The sequence below is a fragment of the Gossypium hirsutum genome, chromosome A08 (genome assembly GCF_007990345.1).
Source record: "Gossypium hirsutum isolate 1008001.06 chromosome A08, Gossypium_hirsutum_v2.1, whole genome shotgun sequence".
Taxonomy (NCBI): Eukaryota; Viridiplantae; Streptophyta; class Magnoliopsida; order Malvales; family Malvaceae; genus Gossypium; species Gossypium hirsutum.
Window position 1 is genome coordinate 114,154,752 of NC_053431.1, and position 22,111 is coordinate 114,176,862.

At 29.8% G+C, this 22,111-nt stretch overlaps 1 protein-coding gene across 1 annotated transcript; it reads right to left on the reverse strand.

Moving 5' to 3' along the window:
• Window positions 1-13,385: 13,385 nt before the first annotated feature.
• Window positions 13,386-14,535, reverse strand: LOC121204625 (ethylene-responsive transcription factor 2). Its single transcript, XM_041074842.1, has one exon. It carries the CDS (start codon window positions 14,392-14,394, stop codon window positions 13,567-13,569), a length of 828 nt encoding a protein of 275 aa, XP_040930776.1. The 5' UTR covers window positions 14,395-14,535; the 3' UTR covers window positions 13,386-13,566.
• Window positions 14,536-22,111: the final 7,576 nt, after the last annotated feature.

Sequence of the window (22,111 nt, forward strand, 5' to 3'; positions counted from 1 at the left end):
GCACCCACAAAATTTTATAAGCCATGTGTGCAAGCTCAAAGACGACTGAACCCCAACATGAAAGAAGTTGTTAAAGCTGAGGTAATTAATATCCTAGATGCTGGAATAATTTATCCTATTTCTGACAGTTCTTGGGTAAGTCCAGTACAAGTTGTTCCTAAGAAAAGAGGCATGATTGTTGTAGCCAATGAGAAGAATAAATTAATCCCAACAAGGATAGTCACAGGTTGGAGAGTTTGCATTGAATATAGGAAGCTGAATAACGTCACGAGAAAAGATCACTTCCCCCTTCTATTCATTGACCAAATGTTGGAAAGATTATCCGAGCATATGTACTACTGCTTTTTAGACAGACTCTCTGGTTATTTTCAAATCCCAATAGCTCCTGAAGATCAAGAAAATAAGATATTCACATGTCCATACGGTACGTTTGCTTATCGTAGAATGCCTTTTGGATTATGTAATGCTCCTACTACTTTCCAGCGCTGCATGATGGCCATTTTTGACGAACTCGTAGAAGACATCATGGAGGTATTTATGGATGATTTCTCGGTATTTGGTAACTCTTTCCATCTTTACCTTAAAAATTTGAAACGAGTTTTAATAAGATATGAGGAAATGAACCTTGTACTTATAAAATGTCACTTTATGGTTCAAGAAGGTATTGTGTTAGGACATAAAATTTCTAGTAAAGGGATTGAAGTTGATAAGTCCAAAATTGAAACCATTAAAAAACTGCCTCCCCCTAGTTCGATTAAGGCTGTTGAAGCTTTTTAGGCATGCTGGTTTTATAGAAGATTTATTAAAGACTTTTCTAAAATAACTAAGCCTTTGACTAAATTACTAGAAAAAGATGTGCCTTTTAATTTCGATTAGGAATTTTTAGAGGCATTTAATACTTTAAAGGATAAATTGATTAATGCTCCAATTATAATCGCACTTGCTTGGATTTTACCTTTCGAACTAATGTGCGATGCGAGTGATTTTGCTGTAGGTGCAGTCTTGGGACAGCGAAGAAACAAGCATTTTCAACCTATCTATTATGCTAGCAAAACTTTGACAGCAACACAAGAAAACTAAACCACCATGGAGAAAGAGCTGCTGGCTGTGGTTTTTGCATTTGATAAATTTAGGCCATATCTAATATTGTCTAGAGTTGTTTTTTATACTGACCATTCTGCTCTTCACTACCTTTTAACTAAGACTAATGCAAAACCTTGACTTATTCGATGGATTCTGTTATTGCAGGAATTTGATTTGGAGATTCAGGATAAGAAATGAGTTGAAAATCTCGCGGCTGATCATCTTTCCAGGCTAGAAAATTCAAGTACCAAAGAGCTAGATGAAGTTGAAATAAATGATTCATTTACTAAAGAAATTTTTTTGCTATATCTGATTTTGAGGTACCTTGGTTTGCAAACATTGCAAATTTTTTAGCCGCTAACATTATCCCAAAAGGGTTGACACATCAGCAAAAGAAACGATTCCTTACTGATGTGGAAAACTACTTTTAGGAAGACCCTTTCCTTTTCCGTATATGTGTAGATCAAGTCATTAGGAGATGCGTTACAAGGTCAGAAGCATTGAATATCTTGGAACATTGCCACTCAGGACCGACTGGAGGACATTACAGTAGAAATAAGACCGTCCATAAAATACTCGAATCAGGTTGTTATTGGCCTACACTTTTCAAGGACGCCAACAGGTATGTTGCTGTTTGTGATAAATGCCAACGAACAGGTAATATCTCTAAATGTGACGAAATGCCCCAAATGTACATGCTTTCCTGTGAAATATTTGATATATGGGGTATTGATTTCATGGGTCCATTCCTCAGCTAATTTGGGAATAAATACATATTAGTAGTCGTTGATTATACGTCTAAATGGGTGGAAGCCCAAGCTTTACCTACTAATGATGCTAGAGTGGTAGTACGATTCCTTAAGAAACTCTTCTCTTGATTTGGAACACCTAGTGCAATTATTAGTAATAAGGGTACTCATTTTTGTAACGCCCAATTTGATAAGACCCTTAAGAAATACGGAGTTCACCACAAAACAGCTACCCCTTATCATTTTCAAACTAGTGGACAAGTCAAAGTAGCAAACCGAGAGCTCAAATGTATCCTAGAAAAGAAAGTAGAATCAAACATGAAGGATTGGGCGATGAAAGTAGATGATGGTTTATTGGCTTATAGAACTTGTTTTAAGACCCCCATAGGAACATCCCCTTACAGACTTGTTTACGGAAAAAGTTGTCATCTACCGTTTGAGTTAGAACACAAGGCATTTTGAGCTATAAAATTTCTAAAATTTGATCCCAAACTTGCTGGTGAAAATAGGTTAATGTAGTTGAACGAGTTTGATGAGTGGCGAACCAATGCATATGAAAATTCACGCCTATACAAAGAAGCAACGAAGCGCTGCCACGACACTCGTTTGAGGCAACGTAAGCAATTTGAAGTTGGAGATCTTGTCCTGTTATATAACTCGAGGCTCAAATTGTTTCTTGGAAAGCTTAAATCACGATGGCCAGGTCCTTTCGTAGTCCAAACTGTGTTTTCATATGGCACAGTATAGGTAAGTCATCCATCACAAGGCACTTTCAAGGTAAATGGACATCGTCTCAAACTTTATAACAGAGAGAATTTTAAAGACGATAAAGAGGAGCTACGGCTCCACGAACTTACCTGAATATACCCACAAGGTAGAGTCGAGCTTAGACTCTAAATAAACGCTTTTCGGGAGGCAACCCGAGCACTAACGGTGTTAATTTCTTTAAATTTTAGTTTTTAACATTTAAATCATTAACTAGTCCTTGAACACAGGTTTTCCAAATCCACACGGCCAGGAACACGGGAGTGTCTTAGGCCGTGCTCATACCACAAGGGGCGAAACGGCCGTGTGATATGGCCTTGTGAAAATAGAGTAAAATTTTTCCCAAAACACGGGATTCGATATGTTGCCACGGTCGTGCGATATGGCAGTGGGAAATCCTGCCAAATTAACACGGGTGTGCGACACGCCCCTACCTACCACCCGTGGTCGAAACTGTCAAAATGACACGGTCGTGCAATACTGTCGTGTACACTAACACGCCCAGATTTGAAAACCATGAAACACATGGGCTGAAATAAAGGCACACGGGTGTGCCCCACGGCCGTTTGCCCCAATATATTTATAAACCCTTACTATTCATCTTTTATTTATTTTTATTTTTATCTTTATTTGTCTTTTTAACTTACTTCTTATCCTATTTCTTTTTAATACTATTTTTACATCATCTTTAGGTTTTACAATTTATACTAAGCAATTTATGTTTTCGGCCATTTTGTTAAGAGTTGTCACAGTTATTACGCAGGAATTTGCAACTCTACTGGGAAAGGTCCTCCATGACTGCCATGTCTTGCTCGACCATGACACCGACCACCACGATAACCTCTTCGCTGGACATTGTGGTTGTGGAACCCAACCTCTACGACCACCAGAGTATCCTCCTCTAATCTCACCGTTGCCTTAGCCGATTACTTTCCATAACTCTAATTTAAGGATTTCATTTTACATTTAGGAAGTTTCACTTCTCTCCCTATCTTATAAACTTATATTTATATTTTTCATTAAATCTATCTTTGTACATTGAGGACAATGTACATATTAAGTGTAGGGGCTTATTTATATCATTATCAGAAATATCCCTAAATTTTATCTTATTCTCACGTGACTCACTCATATCACTATTAGAATGAATTTTGATTAATTTATGATTTTTATTAATATGTCTTGAATTAAAACATAGGCATTTATGCATTGATTTTTCAAACCTTTAGTAATTAGAGAATCAAGCATGATAAGTTGATTTTTGAGAATTAAAAATTTTTAGGTTATTTCCCCAAGTTTAGGTATTATCTTGAAGTTGAAATTCACAGAGTTAACATAAAAAAGGCATAATTTTTGTAAGATCTTGAGCCTTTAGAACATATATTATTTCTTTCATGCTCGCTTTTATTGTTGCTATGAGTGCGTCAATATTGATTTATTATTCTAGAACTTGCTTTGATTATGCATGTCAAGACCACATCATTTGATTTGATATGGCGAGATGATAAAGCCACTTAGGTTTAACGCACTCACTCCATTAAATGTCTACCTTCAAATTTAATCTTTAGTGAACCCCTTTGAGCCTAACAAGCCATTCATTGATTTAACCTCAATACTAACTCATAACCCATTATTGTTGAAATCCCCTCAATTAATTTGATCCCTATTTTTGTCGATATTTGATTTGAATAAATAGCTTAGCTATGTTTATTTTTGATAGTTAGTAAAGTTCTATGTTACTTGATTTGTTCTTAAATATATATATACATACATACATATTAGTAGTAATTTTTTTGTTTTTGAGCTTAAGTATTTAATTCCATATTCTGAGAAGAAAAGCTCAACTCTAGGATCATCTAATTAGGGATGAAATTTGTCATTTTTAGTATTTTTCTAGTTAGGTAATTTTTCAATTCAATCTCGATTCAAACCTTCTCTTTCAGCTTGTGACCACACCCCCTAACCAAAGCCACATTACAACCCTCTAAATACCTTTTGATTGATGTATCATCTCAATATATAGTGGTGGAGATTTAATTTTCACGTAAGCCTATGGTAATAACTTTTCATAGTGACTGCTGAGTGCTAAATTTGTTGTCCTTAAACACCTCAAGTGATTTGAGTGAGTCTTTAGTGAGGATGTTAAACTCTGTGATATTTTGGATCAAAGGTGATTACTTAGATGATGGGAGACACCTATGTTTTCGTGATAAAATGCTCAACTTGGAATGTTTGAAACTTTGATGTTCTTCTAGTTGAATTTTTAATGTATGATTACTTATGGATTATTTTGAGATATTATTGATAGGAATTATAAGTTGAGAAAAATGAATTCTTAACTGTGAATTGAGGATTTTGCTTGAGGACAAGCAAACGCTTAAGTGTGGTGTATTTGATAAGTAATAATTTATACATATTTTTATTCCATGCTTAGCACATTTTTGGATGAATTATCATTAGATTTATGGAATTTGATGCTCCTAATCCTTTAATTTCATGTTTTATACTTAGGTGAGCATAGGAGAGTAAAAAGAGTGAAAAACGGGCCAAAAACGGAGAAAATGGGCCAACGTGGGAAATCAACACAGCCTGGACTTCCTCACACGGGTATACCACACGTCCGTGCCTATTTAACAGACTTTAACATGATCTGAAGCACTGGCACACGGGCGTGGCACACGGCCGTGTCTCAGTCGAGCCCAAGTCTAGTTCCATTCGGAAAAGGCCACTTCTAAAGGTTTTGAGGCATTCTAAAGCCTATATAAACACCCTAGAGGAGGATTAAAGAGGACACGGAGTGGGAGGCAAGGAATTACTCGAAGAAAGCCGATTGATCCATCTCAGAAGTCAGAGTCTCCTTCAAGACTGAAGATCTCCCTTCAATTTCCTTCAAGGGTTTTTGGGTTTCTTTATGTTTTTTTATTATTATTCTTCTGAGATGTTATCTTTTACACATATGAACTAAATCCCCTAAATACCTAAGGGGGATGAAACCTAAGACGGATCTTGTTACTATTTTCTGAATTATATGATAAATACTTGATTTGTTCTTAATTATGTGTTCTTAATTCTTGCTTTAATATTCCAGGATATTGATTCAAGTGTTGATGTGCTTATTTAGAGCAGCAAAAGTCCCTGTCTAAGAGTAGATCTAGCATAATTAAGCAGAGTTAATTGCACCCCTAGACATAGGGCGACATAAATCTGTCGGATTAAGGTCAAACCTAATAAGGGAATCTATAGATCGAGTTAATGCAACACTAAGGGTTTTAATTAGAAAGAGATTTCAATTAATCAACCTAGGGTTAGACGTTGTTAGTCTCGAGAGAGATAATAATATAAATTAGGGATTTTTACGGATCGAGTCAAGTGAATAAATCGTCTAATTCAGAGTCAAATAACAAGTGAAGTCTAGGTGGATTCTTTCTTGGGTATTGTCTAAATCAATCAGTTTTCCAAAAAGTATTTCCCCAATTTACTTCCTTTGCATTCTTAGTTTAGTTAATTAGTTTAGACAAAGCAAATCCCCTTATTTTTAGGCTAGATAATAAAAAGAAGGTTAATACTAGTACTTTTAGTTCCTGTAGGTTCGACATTCTTATCTTGCTATAAGCTATACTACTGTTCGATAGGTGCGCTTGCCTTTATCGTGATAATAGTTAGTATTCAAGTACGATCAATCATAACTATAAAACTTATCACACACATCAGCTTCCCACAACTATCTCTTTTTCGGAGTAACCAAGGAAAAAAGATAAAGAAGAAGAGAAAGTGAAACAAATTTAAGAAGAATTCTCCATGGGAAGTCATTTCCTGGTTATTTATAGCCCTTCACACTCGGTTATCAACCTACAGAAACCATCCGTTGGTAATCATTTTGTCCGCCATTAAGGAACTAGCTGGTTTTAATCCAACCGAACCAGAATTGGATCTCAACCATGTCAAATTCAGTCACTAGATTTTTCTAATTTTTCAGTAAAGATTGCCAACTTACGGCTTCTTTCAAATTAACCCCCACTTATTCCTAATTTCTGGACTTAAATAAAATCGGGTGTGACAAAATCAATTGAACTAGGTAAAAACCATTTAAAAGAAACCATTCGAACTAGATTTAAGTTAGTTTAAATATTTAATTTAATTTTTTTATAATTTATAACATGAATGCTTATGTTTCTATTATTGTTTATTTGTATTTAATTTTTTATAATTTTTACTAGTTTTTTATTTTTTATTTTAAATATTATAATAGTTGAACTAGCATTCAACTAATTCAACCAATAATCGGTGGTCTAATCAGTTTAACCACTAGTCTGATTTTTACAACATTGGTTTCAATGCATTTTTTCTACAATAATATGCCTAATCATTTTCCAACTAAAGCATCATGAAATGTGGGCATCCAACTGGATATGGCAAGTTTCTGTAATGTTACATAAAACATGTTGATATGTGAGCTTGAAGTATTAGTCCTCTTATTCCAAGTCTTTCTTACTTCACTTGTAAGCACTATTGCAGTTTTATTCCATTCGAGAATAAATCCATCTTTCCAACTAGAAACCTTAAAAAAACTCATTGAGGATGGATGGATTAAACCTTCATGTAGTGCTTAGATCTTAGCTCAACAATGTCCCCCCTTAAAAAGGTATAAAACTCTATCATAACAACTTTAAGATATAATTCCCCAAATTTGGTAGTCTTGAGGAGTCTTATCTTCTACAAGGCTTGAACAATGCTATCATTAATATTCTTCTCTTAAATAAGATGTGATTGTTATAGCACAATCTGTTTCTACAAGTTTTATTAAGGAACATTAGTGCTTTTTTTTTCAAAAATCATCTTTTTTTTTCATAATTTTTGCAGGTGGTGTGGTGACTTGGCATGCCTTTTGCCCTTATTCGTTGTAGTATTAGTCTTTTCCATAAGATTAGAAAATGGTATAATGTCTCCAAGATCATCTTCAACTCTGAATGGGAAGGCTAGTGGCATGCTTTTTTCTTTGTGTTTGGCTTTGTAGTCACAACTGGTGGTGTTGGAAAAAATCCAGTTCAAAATCGATTTTCCTGAAATAATACCTATGCTTTGAGCGAGAAGGATTTTGGATGTTCTCAACTTTCAACCAATGACCTTCTCCCCTATTCTCATATAATGAACTGCTTCGAGTGTAAGCTCAAATAGTTTTGAATCAAACACAAAACCAGAAATAATTTTCTTTACTTTCAGTGGGAATGTAAATCTCTCTCAATAGAAGTCGTTAGAATTATTATTATTAGAAAATAGAATTTATTCTTAGGAAATAAATTTCCACTACTTTCTGGCAAAAATGTCCACGGAACTAACTAAAAATTTGACTAAGACAAGTGCACCGATCAAATAATAGTATAGTTATGGTGAGCAAATATATCATTCCTATGAAGACTAAAAATACTAGTAATTATCGTTTTTCTATCATTTAACTGAATAATTCGAGTGATTGATTAAAACTAAAATTAACTAAATTAATTAACTAAAGAGCTCGAAAAAGAAAAAATCACAAAAATAATCGACTAACAACTAAGAAGTGAATCAATACACAGGAAATAATCCACCTAGATTTCATCTGTCACTGTCAATCTAAATTATGCAGTTTCTTTACTTAGCACATTGATCCATAGAAATCTTTAAATTATAGTAATATCTCTTTCGTGCATAAGAGTCTTTCAAGCATAAGAGCAATTGACTCTATATGGATTAATTGAAATTTCTTTCTGATTAAAACTCATATTATCCCATTAACTCGTGTTATAGATTCCCCTATTAGATTTGACTCTAATCTGATAGATTTATGTTGTCTTATTTCTAGGATTGCATGAAACTCCACTTAATTAAGCAAGATCTACTCTTAAACGGGGTCTGATTTAAGCATATCAAATATGGATTAATAATCTAGAAATATCAAACCAATAATTAAGCACACATAATTGATAACAAGAAATTAAGTATTTATTGCATAAAATAAAAATCAAACGACAGAATCTATCATAGGATTTATCACCTTAGGTAATTAGAAAATTAGTTCATGTTTGAAAATAAAAACATCCAAAATATAGTATAACCAAAAGAAATACAGAAACTAATGATAACTTCCTAAGAAGTCAATTGGTAATCTTCAATCTTGACGAAAATGTGCTTCCAAGTTAGCTTCAATAGTGTTTTTCAAGTTGTTTTCTTGAATATTCTATGACGGCTCACTTCTATCTTCTTATTATTGTCATATATATGTTTTAGAATGCCCGAAAAACTTAAAAATCGTGATTTTTTGCAATTTGGCATGTAATTCCGTAAAATCGACTTGATCATGAGATCCGGTCTTATAGAATGGTTCAGCCTATGTGGCTTCTATAGCTTGCTCTAACACTTCGATTTTCACTCATTTTTCACTCCTTTTGCTCTCAAGTGCTCTATCAAGCATTAAAACATGAATTTAAAATATTAGGCTATAAAATTCACAACTAACATCAAATAATTACCCAAAAACGCATTAAAAGTGAGGTTAAAACATGTTACTTTTAGCACTTATCAACAATATTGAAAACTTATGTGAAACTTGTGTTTTTCTTGTTGTGTCCTTAAAGCTCTTTTAGTGCCATCTATTTATAGGGATAGATGGAATAATCCTAGTTTAGCTAGTAGAATACAAATAATATTTATTTAATAGAAAAACAAGTGTCCTACTACTACTAAGACAAAGGGGCGACAAACCCTAGCAAAAAATATTAAATTTGTGATCCCCTATAGACATCATGAGGGGATTTGTGTCTCTCCTATATTGTCTCCAATTATTTTTGCTTCCTGGACTTCTAACTCAACATTTTATACTTCAATCAAACTCAATACATGTTTTTCTATTTCCAAAAATAAATATTATTTATTAAATTAATTTTTTAATTAAATAATTTTCTCAACTCAATTCTAATTCCGCTAAAATTATGACAACTTTACTGTAATATAATCTATAAGAAAACATATTTAATTTCTACATTCAACGGATTCACAATGATCAATTAATTTAATTTCATTTCGAACTTCAGTTAATTAAATAATAATTCGAAAAAATTAAATTAATTATTAGAAATTTTAGCATTTCTATCCTTTCTGTTCATTTAATTCAACATGCAATTGATTTCTGGTTTCAACAAGCTAGCAAAGGGATTGATTGAACATATGTAATTAAGTTTCAAATGAATTATAATTAAGTTCCAGATTTTCACCTATTAATTAGAAACTCATTTAATCATGAAGTCATTCCACTATAGTATCGCGACTGAGCTTTCTCCAATTACATACTATTACGAAAGTTACTCGATTAGTGCTCGTCCAATGACCTTGTCATAAGTGTGTTACTCTTATAGGATATATTTAATATTTTTTGGATAAATCTATTCTCCCAATATGATCATATTTTATCTCATGGTAACCATTACATCTTTCTTCCTGAAAAGTCAAATACTATCAAATAGTAATTAAGTCATTCATCACAAAGACAAAGGACCCGTAGCCATGTTTAGTTCTCATTTATCATGTAATGCCAATGAGAAGATATCATTTATCCATATCTTGGGCTATGTATTCTACTATTATGAATGATGCTACATATTGCAAAAGTCTTAAACCCAACGCACCATCTTTTGGTTCCTTATCTATTTGAACTTAGACTTTTATTTACACTAAAGTATATGAGTCATGCATACATAGTCTATCATCCACTGAGGATTAAGGTATGCTGCACTATAAACGTCGCAAGTGAATAAATCCATAAACAGATTCAGGATCTATTCTACTTGGGTCCTGTCCGATGTATTGTCATTATAGTCAATCACATCTATGTCTCTATCTTCTTGGAGTCATCCGCTCTGATGTTTAAGACAAAGCATTTCCCCAATTAGACTTGATAGACGGCATATTAGTCTTTCAATCGGTTTGCTCATTTTCGATTTGTGTAAGGATATGTTTAGGTTCATCTACTAATATAAATTGTCTTTCCGTATTACGATTTAACTATGTAATACTGCTTAGTATTAGCTAAACATTAGATAACTGGTGAGTTAATATTTACCTCTATTTTGCTTTGCATGCAAAAATTATCGAGGACAATATACAAAGGCTATTAATGTAATTCATGAATAATTTTATTAAACCAAACTATTTGAAAATTTATAAATTTACAAACGAATATACTATACTTAAGGCACCAAATCCAACTGGTGGTACCTTAGCAAACTATTTTCTTTTCACTTTACTCAACCTATATATTTTAATTAAGAAAAGTTGGAGAAGAAAGATTTCTTACTTCTCAAGCAAAAAGATTAAAAAACAAACCACTAGTAATTTCGTCTATTAGTTTGTCCAAACCAATATTATTATGCTCAACGTGTATAGTACCAATATTCTCAAAATTAGTATCTACATTCTCACGCTCATCTTCATTCCAAGTTTCAAATTCATTAGTCATATTTGTAGTAAGGGATGTAATTGAGCCGAGTGGAGTTAAACTCGAATACTACAAAATTTAAGTTCAACTCGAAATTCAACACTTGATACTCGACTCGAGCTTGATCAGACAATTATAATTAAATTCGAGCTTAATTAAATTTTTTTATTTATATTTATACTCAAACTCAAAATAAAGTCAATATATTTAAGCTTAAACTCGTTTGTGCATCAAGCCCGAGCTCATAGCTCGATTAAAAAAATTATTAATTTTAACAAAACAATCACAAAAAATGTGAAAAAGTTGCACGAATGAGAGATGAATAGTTCGACAATACCAGCAAATCTAGTAGCGAAAATCATCAGTTAGGAAGTTTCAATTTGTCAATAACGCAAAAGATGACAAGCGAATGGAGGTGCAAGCCTAAAACATTTTTAATTCAACCCATTAATTTATTCAACGGTATAAATTAGTTACTAAGTATTTAAAAAATATTAAATTTTTGTTCGCATAATAAAAAAAATATTTGGTATATTATTAATAGAGTTTTTAGATTTAAGCTAAATTAGTTATTTATGTCAAAAAAAATGTATTCGTCAAATAAGTTGATTTTTTTGAAAATTTAGAAAAATATGTCATTTTTGGAGAAAGTGTGGTAAAGCGCACTCAGGACACGTTTTTCTTTTAAATTGTATTTTCTGAATTTTTTAATATAATTAGTTTTTTAGTTAAATGATTAAATATTAGTAGTTTTGTCATTGAGTCACAAGTTTGATTCCTCTCTCACTCATATTTATATTTTTTATTTCATTTTGTTTTAAGCTATTTATATTTTTAATTAATGTTTTAATATATTAGTTTTTTTAGTTAAATGGTTAAATAATAATGATTTAATCTTTAAGACCTAGGTTCAATTCCCCTAATCTAAACACATTTGTAATTTTTATTTCATGTTGTTTCAAACTTTTTTTATTTTTAATTAATTAATAAATATATAGTTTTCAGTTTTTTATTTTTAATTCATATTTTTAATTAATAATTATTTTATTCATAAAATCAAATAATTATTAAAAATATGATTATTTTTAGTAAATATATTTTTTATATGTGTATATTTATTTTTCAATCCATATCATGACTATAATAAATTTTAGTATTATATATTTTTGTATGTGTATTTAAAATAATTATATTTGAAATAATTATTTCATTTTATATTATTAGAAATCATTATACCCACAATATATGTGGAGAAAATATATATTTGACATATAAAAATATTATATATAAAGAAAAATATATCAAAAAAATTAGTTGATGTTTATATTATATATAAAGGAGTTATTAATTTCAAATTTTTTTAATATAATGATATATGTAAAATATATATTTATTATATAATTACATATTTATTATTTGATTTTATGAATAAAAGAATTACTAATTAAAAAGTTGAATTGAAAATAAAAAATTGAAAAAAAAAATATATTTATCAATTAAAAAAACTTAAAACACCGTGAAATAAAAATTAAAAATGTGTTTAAAAGAGGATAATTGAATCAGGGTCTTAAGGATGAAATCATTATTATTTAACCATTTAACCAAACGAACTAATATATTAAAAACATTAATTAAAAATATAAAACACTTAAAACAAAATTAAATAAAGAATATATAAATGTAAGTGTGAGAAGAATTAAACTTGAGATTTAATGGTAAAATCACTAATATTTAACCATTTGACTAAATAAAATAATTATATTTAAAAAAAATTAGAAAATGCAACTTAAAGGAAAAGTGTATCTAGTTAGACAAGCGCTTTCACTCTCTTTCAAAGACGACATATTTTTCTAATTTAAAAAGAAAAGCCTATTCGACCAATAAGCTTTTTTTTTGACATATATGACTAATTTAACCATAAATTTCATAAGTAATATTTAAGACAGCTTAAAAAATAAAAAATTGTATATTGGTCGGTATATCAAATATTAATCTGCACATGATTCTGATGCCTTTTAAAACGAGAACATAGGTAATGGGTAGGTAGGAGCTTAACCTATTGTAGGTTTTGTCCCACCTAATGGTTAAAATCTCCCTAAAATTAAAATATATATATATATATATATATTTCGGCTCTCAAGTTTGAATATCCAACTTTGTATTTAATCATGAAGTTGTACACATTCTTAAATCTTAAAAAAAAAATTAGCTCAATTTTCCACATATGCTTATTTTTCTAATTTAAGAAATGGAGAGAAATATTGGTATTTAAAAAAAAAAAAGAGGTCACATTTTCCATTAAAATGTGCTTACTCCAACCAAAAACAAACAAAAATTTCCATTTAACAAAACATCCATGAAATAATGACAAATTCTTTGTATACACTAAGGCCAACAAGTCTCAATGCTCATCATGCTTTGAAACCTCCCTTTTTCTCTTTCCTAAATTGGGGAGTGTATGTAACTTACACGTGTTTTCATTAATCAACTACCACGTCAGCATTAACTGAATAACACTTGATTGTCATGTGTACACGATCCAATTTCATACTTCATTTCTACTCCTGATCCCATATCTAACCCGGCTTGGGCCACAACTGAAGCCGAGGGAGCCACTTTTCTCCTCCTTTTCGGCGATCCGTTCTCTGAGCCGGAGGATGAAGAATTAGACGGCTCAGGTGATGTCCTCTTTGATGTTACCCTCACTGGATCAGGCTCTCCGGAATTGACCCTCAATGGAAAATTCAACAAAGCCTTGGAGCCGCGCATCCTATAAGCTGCTTTATCATAAGCCAAAGCCGCATCCTCAGCTGTTTCAAATGTACCTAACCAAACACGAGCCCCATTTTTAGCCGGGTCCCTTATCTCAGCTGCGAACTTCCCCCATGGCCTTTGCCTAACTCCTCTGTAATGCCTCGCTTTGGCGGGAACCGCTGCCGGAACAACCGTGTTCACAGCCCTATCTACTTTCCTTACCGGTGCCTCAAATGAAATCTCTTGCGGCTCTGGTTTTATAGGCAGGAAATTCATGGAAGAGTTATCGGAGGGTGCCCATCCCACGGTTAAAGCATCTCGGAGGAACCCGAAAACGAGCATGTCTTCAGAATCGTTTTCTTTAAGAGGGAGGTCACCCCAGGTTTCAGTCAAACAAGGGTACAAGCGGTTGAAGCTTGAGCTCCTACAAACCATGGGGGGAGCCGTGGTTGTGGTAGTAGTGGTACAATCAGTGGATGCATCGAGTCGGAAGTCTGATGGCTCGCCGAGTAAGTGTCGCCGAATTGAGTCCAACATTGCTAAGTCGGAATCATTGCTACTCGGATACATCTCCATAACGTAACCTGTTAAATCTTGAGTAAGTTTGTGATCGTGGGATTTGGAGTTCGTTTTGTTTTGTTTTAGGTAAAAGATTAAATGAAAGAAAGAAAAAAAAAAAGAGGAAATGTGAGAAATGAGGAGTTTGAATCTTCGTACGGCAAAGGGGAAGTGGGTTTATATAGGGAAATCAGATGCATGAATTTGGGTTGGCGGATTTTTCCTTTTTGTTATTATTAATTTTTATTTTATTACAATAATAATGGGGTTTTATTTCCTTCATTTGATAATAGTGGGTTTTATTTGTTATTTTTCAAAATTGTTGATTGATACCTTTAAGGGACGAACTTCCTTGAAACTTCATTTCATACACGTGATAAATAATTGTCTATAATGTAATTAGTAAATTTTTTTATTATTTAATTTTTTATAGTTACAATATAATTATTTAATTATTTAATTTTATTTTTTTAAAATTAGCATAATAGTAATTTTATCTCTCAACATTTATAAATTATGTCAATTTAGTTAATTTAATTTTAATTTTTTTAAAAAAATTAATCCTCAACATAACACATTGTGTACTTTTTTTCAGTTTTGTTTTTTAATGACGTTAAAGACTAATTTTAAAAGAATGAGAAGAGATAAACTTGAATTTTTTGTTGTTTTTATTTTTTGTATATTTTCAATCAAATTTATCAGCTAAATTATTTTTTAATCTTTTTAGGTGAAAGTGTTATAAAAAAAAATTGTAAAAAAATAAATCAAATTACAAGGTGTGTAAACGTTGAAGGTTAATTTTTTAAATTTAAGACTAAATTGACACACTATATAAATATTGAGGGTTAAAGTTAAAATAATGTCAATTTTAAAAGCTGTTACATTTAATCAATTGGTGAAAAAAAATAAAGTTGAATGAATAATTAAGTGATCATAATCCAATCACTATTAACATAATTTACTTAATAAATAAAAGTTTATTTGCTCACTTCCAAAAATCCATGACGTCATCCTTTTGATAGCAACAAATTGTTGGCTATCCATTGTCATGCCTAATTGCCCACTTGCTCTTCCCTCTTCAAGTTGATGGGCTGATAATAGCCGTGCGTTATAAAAATTTTTAAAAAAATATACTAAATACAAAATTACAAAACAAAAATCAATCAATTTTAATTCTGAAAAAAAAAATTGAAGATTGGGCAACTTCAAAGATTTTAAACCAAATAACTTAAAGGATGTTAAAAATTGCACTTGTATTTTTTTTTTTATAAAAGAACTAGTAAATGAAACATTGATTTCTATGAATAAATGGAACATAGAAGATATAGAAAAATAATATAAAAAAATTAAAAGTTTGTAAGATGAAAACTTAAATTTATTGATTATAATGAAGGAGCATAAAGGACAAAATGACAGGACAAGATTGAGATTTGACTTTCCTTGTCCAAAACTGATACATTGGTCTTAGACAAAACAAATGGTAAAATAATAGAAAATAATAATAAGATTGGATAAGTCAATAAGAAATATTAGAAACGGACCCACTATTCCTCAATTTGCACTACTAATTCCCTTTTCCCTTTGTGTGTTCCTTCTAGGAAGGTGAGTTTATACTGTGGCTACACTTAATTAAGCATTCTCTCTTAATTAATCTCCACTTTATTTAAAATTTTCATTTTCTTTTTGAGATACTTTTGATTGCCCATTGGCTGCTGATGTATTGATGATTAATGGGATTAGCATCATTTTATATAGATTTATTGTGCACCAATGGATCTAAAATGTGATTGCCTTTTTACTGATGCCAACTAGTACTACCCAAGAATCTAAGATATAGACAACCCCATCTTTTATCCCTTTATGCTCGGCTATGTGTTTAGACAACTCTGGTGTCACCACTCGAAAATTTATTTGAAAAATAAAGAGTATTTAAAGTAGAAATATAGATAAAAAATGAGCTTAAACAAAAATTAAAATTTGTTTTTTAAATGGGTTAGCTTTCGGATAAGATTTTTTTATCTTGACTCGACTCGTCTTGAATTTGTCTAATTTTTTTCCTTATTAATGTTTGTTATTATTTTGTTGTCATTTTGCTATTATATTGCTACTATCTTGTTGTTATTATTTTATTGTTAATTTTGCTACTATTTTAGAGGCATGTATCTACTAACAAGTAACTATCTTAAGTATAAAGACTTTTTTAATGTACTTTTAATTTGTTGAGAAAAACTTATTTTAATATTTCTAGTATATTTGATGTATTATATTTTTTAAATATGATTTTATATAAAAATAATAATAATCTAAAAAAATTTATTACGGGTGAGAAGAGTGGACTCAAGTTTAGTATTTTTTATTTGGGCTAAGTTTGGATAAAATTTTATGCCTATTTTTTGAGTCCATCTAAGCTTAAAAAACAAGACTAAATTTTAGCATCGATCTAGCCCGACTCACAATTAGGTCTAATGTAAACTTCAATCGAATGGAATTTACTCGAATTATAAACTTAAATATAAATGTGATATTTAAATATTGATAATGGTTGAAAACATATTCAAGTTTAAAACGTTAGATTCATCTGATATTGCTAAGAAATATAGAATATAAAAGAAATTAGATTATAAAATCTTTATAACATAAGTAATTGAGTTAGATATACTTTAATGTGTTGATATAAGATTTAGTTTGGTTTGGCATTACCACTTTAGTAATTTTTATGTTGATAATAAAAAATTTCATTCCAATTTTGTATTTTTAGTTAAAATAAATAATTAAAATAGTTGAAGTTAAGTAGAAAGAAAAAAGGGATTTCACTGTATCATTCATTGCAAAGTAGTGTAAAGATATTTTTATATGGGAATTGAGACTATGGATTATTCACAGTGGCAACGCCCACCTCGTCTACCAAACTACAAATATAACCTTTGATATTGACCAAACTTTGTTCGGTCATAACACAGACCATTGACAACAAGAAAAGTCTGCTTTCCATCAAGGGCGAAGCCAGGGCATGGCATGAGCCTAGCCCTAAATTATTTTTGTCTTTAAATTTTTTTAAAAATTTTAAATTAGTGAAAATAAAATTATACTTTAAATCCTCTTAAAATTATAAAATTTCGATTTAATCTTTTACAAATTATAAAAATATAAACTATAAAAAATTAAAATCTAAAAATTTGTTCTAACTTTATCTCCGCTTTCCATTATATCTTAACCTTTGAAGCATTCTATGTGGCCACCACGTGCCAGACATCCCCACGTGCGGGTTTCTACATTCCACACCGCAATGTTTGAGTCTGCTATTTATGTTATGTCACGACAAAAACAGCATCCTTCTTTGTCTTTGAAATTACACATTAGCTATAATACTTTAAAATACACACATGCATTCTATTTATTATTTTGAATACAATTCTAATCTAGATTTTTGGCTTAACATTTTTTTATTTAATCATCAAGTTGTGCATGTTCTTTAATTTTTCTTTTTAAAAAAAAACTAAGTTGCATTTCTTTTTTTCATATATATATATATTAAATGCTGATTAAATTATATATTTATATTTTGATCTTATCATTGGTCATGACCCGTGACCGATGACTAAACTTCTTCCCATTAATTTGCAACTGAATGAAAGATTTCCAAAAGTAAATAATATGAACAGTATAGTTTATCAATTTCATATAACTATTGTAAATTATGACGTGATGTTTACATGTATGGACTGAATTTTGATGTCATTTGTTGAGGTTTTTAGTACATTAATGCTATATTATTTAAGGATTAAATAGTTGTATCAATTTTAAATTTGAGTAAATTGATCATTCTTAAAAAAAATTGGAATAACTTAATTTCTATCACTTTTAAAAATAAGTAAATAAAAATAAGTAATCATAATGTTAATATTTTATGTCAATTATACTTAATTTTAATTGATATAATAACAAATTTAGTTTTTGATGTTTACATATTTTGGGTAAATATTGATAAAATGTGTAAATTTGTTAAACTAAGACCAAGTTGACAAAATGTATAAATGTTGAGGGCTAAATTTGTTCAATTAAGACTAAATTTTTTTTTAAATAATATAGATTAATAGGAAATGCAGAATGAAATTTTATTTTATTTTATTTATGGATTTCGATTTGATGAATAAATTTCAGGTGTGAATCAGCCGTTAATCTTGAAATGAAGAAATTAACAGCTGCATTACGTTTGTATTAAAACGAAAAAGGCTTAAAGCAAGAAGCTGGTAATCCATGGTCTCAAAAATTGCGGCCTAGACTAAACATTAATTTTCAAATGGTTATAATTTTATTATTGAACTTTGAATGGATTAAACAACACAGAATCCATGACCAACTAATGCAAAAGATTTGTAGTTAAATTAAAACTAAAGAATTTGTCTGCTAATTGCTTCATGTCAATCTATTGCTACTTAAATGCACCCGTAAGGAATCTGCGCTCTCTCTCCTTTTTTTCTTTTTTCTTTTTTTATTCATTATTTTGACTGTTTTTCAAAACTTCAACTTTCAAACCTTGACGTGAAAGATGATCATCCTCATATAGTAATGTATTAAATATCTGTACCGACAAAATAATTAATATTAAATGCATATGTCATTCTCCACATGATCATCATCATCTATTTGCATGTGCATATTTAAGAGGGTATAACTTCGGTTTCATGGAATTAAGAATAGAAAGGTTGAATATAGGCAATTATATGTACAAAATGGTTATAAAATATTTATTAAATAATATCAATACTGACTCTATAAAAGAGTTTATAACCATTAAAATTTAATGGGTCGATATTGTTATTTTTTTTATAAAATACAAATTTTTAATAATTTTTTTAATATTTTAAAATATTTTTTTGGTTATTAAGTTAATTTAATAAATTTTTAATTTGCTTTTAATAAAAGAATAGAAGTTAATTTAAATAAATGTATAAAAATAAAAGGTTAAATTTATTTTCATATCTTACCTATAAGAAATTAGGAAAATTGGAAAGTTTTGGGTTGAAGAAAGCTGCAAAATATTCTCGTAGAATTTGAATAAGTTAAATAGGAAAATTAAGAAAACGCTGGGATGGAACGTAATTAGATGATTACTTTAGTAAATTAATTAAAATGGATAAAAGGAAAGAATTATAAATCGGTTGTAATGGAAACCCAGAAATCAAAATAATATTTTTAGAGGAATTAAGGGATTTTTTTGGAAGAATTCACATGGTCTACTACGGTTGAAAAAAACTTCATAAGATATATTCAAAAGGCTACGGTAGGTTGTTACTTATTGAAAGAGAAATTGTAAGTTTTCTCTTTAATATAAAAAAAACTGATATGATAAATGTATTTTCTATATTCGTTTTATGTTAAATGAAAATTAATTTATTCGGGGTTTGTAGTTATATTTTTTAACAATATCATTTTTAGTATTTCAATTTGAATTCTTTTCGTGTGAGTGTAATGTGCCTTCATTCTACACGTGACACTTATATCATTTTTAGTTGGGGGAATAGAAATAAATTACAGCCTAATTCGGCAGGCTCACCATCAAACTAAAGTTTGGTTGTCTATAATGGCCTATTACGACCTACATTGAATCCATTCCTATTCAGGGAAGAGGCTGCATGGCCATTCCCTTTCCTCACCACTGAATACGCATTGAATATGAGTCTTTTCCCTTTTTAGTCTTTAACCTCACCTCAACACGATAGCCCTTCTCACCCAGCCTCCCTTATTTGATTCGCCTCCAGCCACTTTCATTCCTCCGCACTTTCACGTCAGTCGATTGAAGTTATCATCCTCTGTTCTTTCTTCATTTTCTTTCCTCACTTGATATTACCTTAAAGCCATTAGTTCCTCCTAGACGGTTGGCCATGAAGCTGTGGAGGTTGCCAAGACAGTTCTCGAAGTCGCCGACATCACTTGGACCACCATGGAATGTTGCACCACTTCCACCACCTTCACTGTAACAACTCGAATTTTACCGTTATCTAAAAATATATTTTCGGGTCTCCGTTTCTGAAAAATGGATTCGTAAATATTTATTAAAAATATTTATGAAGTTAATCAAGTGGTTAATTAGGCTTTAATTAAGTGAATTTAACTTAATTAAGAGTAATTAAGAAAAATGACTAAATTGAATAAAGTGTAAAAGTTTAATTATAGATTAAAAGAAAATAAAAAGGACTAAAATGAAAATTATGCCATTTGTCCTAAGTGAGGCGGCAAATGCATAAAAATCTTTGATTTTTATGCATAAATATGTATATTAAATTATTATTATTTATTATTATGGTTTTATATTTGATATTTATTAATGTTATTTTTATTAAATTGATATTATATTATGAAATAAATTAAAGTAAAGAAAAATGTATGGTAATAAAAATATAAATGTGTAAAAATTATATTTGTACAATTGTGATAAATTTATTTAATTACTTTTTATTTAAGTAAATATATATTTATTATTAAGTAAAAGATATTTATTAATTAAATAATTATATTACAAGATTTTTATGTAATAAATAAATTAAGATATGACAAATGTTTGGTGATGAGACCATACATTTGTAATAAATATAAATATGTACACTTGTTATATAATTATTAATTTACTTAATATTAAAGCAAAGATGTTTTAATATATGATATTAATATTATATTATGTTAAAAAAATAATAAAGCATAAAAGAAATAAGAAACAAAGATAGAACAGAAGAACAGAAAAACAGAAAAACAAACGGGAAAGAAAGGAAGAAAGGGAGAAAGAAAAAAAGAAAAGGAAAAACTAGGGTTTGGGAGCTTTAAGCCTTAATAGGTAAGTCAATTAAGCCCTTTCTTTTAATTTTGATATTTTAGAAGTTTTAGAACAAAGTTTTGTAGAAATTAAGTTGAGATTTTGAAAGTTCTTAGGTTTTTTAGTATAGTTCAAGTTGATTAAATGATTGAATTGGGGATTAAATTGATAGAATTCTTATTTAGAATTGATTAAAAAATTAAATTGTAAAGTAAGCTATAAGTTTTGTGTTTGAAGGACTAAATTGGAATAAATTTGAAATTAGGGTTTTATCATGAACATTGGATATTTATGTTGAATATGATAGAAAATTGAGTAGAAATAAAGTATGAATTGAGTTAGAAAAGCAAGTGAACTTAGTTAGGATCAAATTGAAAATAAGGTATAAATTGAATAGAAATTCAATTATTCAATATAAATTAGTGTTGTATTAATAGTATAAATTATCTTAATTTTTCATAGCTAACATCGCACCCAAGGCATCTATGAAGAAAGAAAAAGAAAAGGTGGAAGAGGAGTAAACTCGAGAAAAATTCACGGTTTGTATTTCTATAATCTGAACTTAATATATAATTGTTGAAATTATTATTTAATATGTATGTTAAGTGCATTGAGATGATTATTTGAATTGGAGTAAACATTGGTTGGAATTGAAAGGTGAATTTAATTATTAATTGTTTTATTTTTATTAAATGTTATGGTAAGTAATTAAGGTAAGTATTAGTAATTATTATTAAATTAAATTGATATGAATTTGTGATTATTATGAAATTTGAATATTTTTTATTGAAAAGTAAAGTGAATTGTATTGAATTGAAAATATATGTGATTAATTGAAATGTGTATTGGTTGAAAAATTGAAAGTGAATTGAAAACCCTATTAACAGTATTCGGGCTAAGCCAGATATAGTTAGCATGCCATAG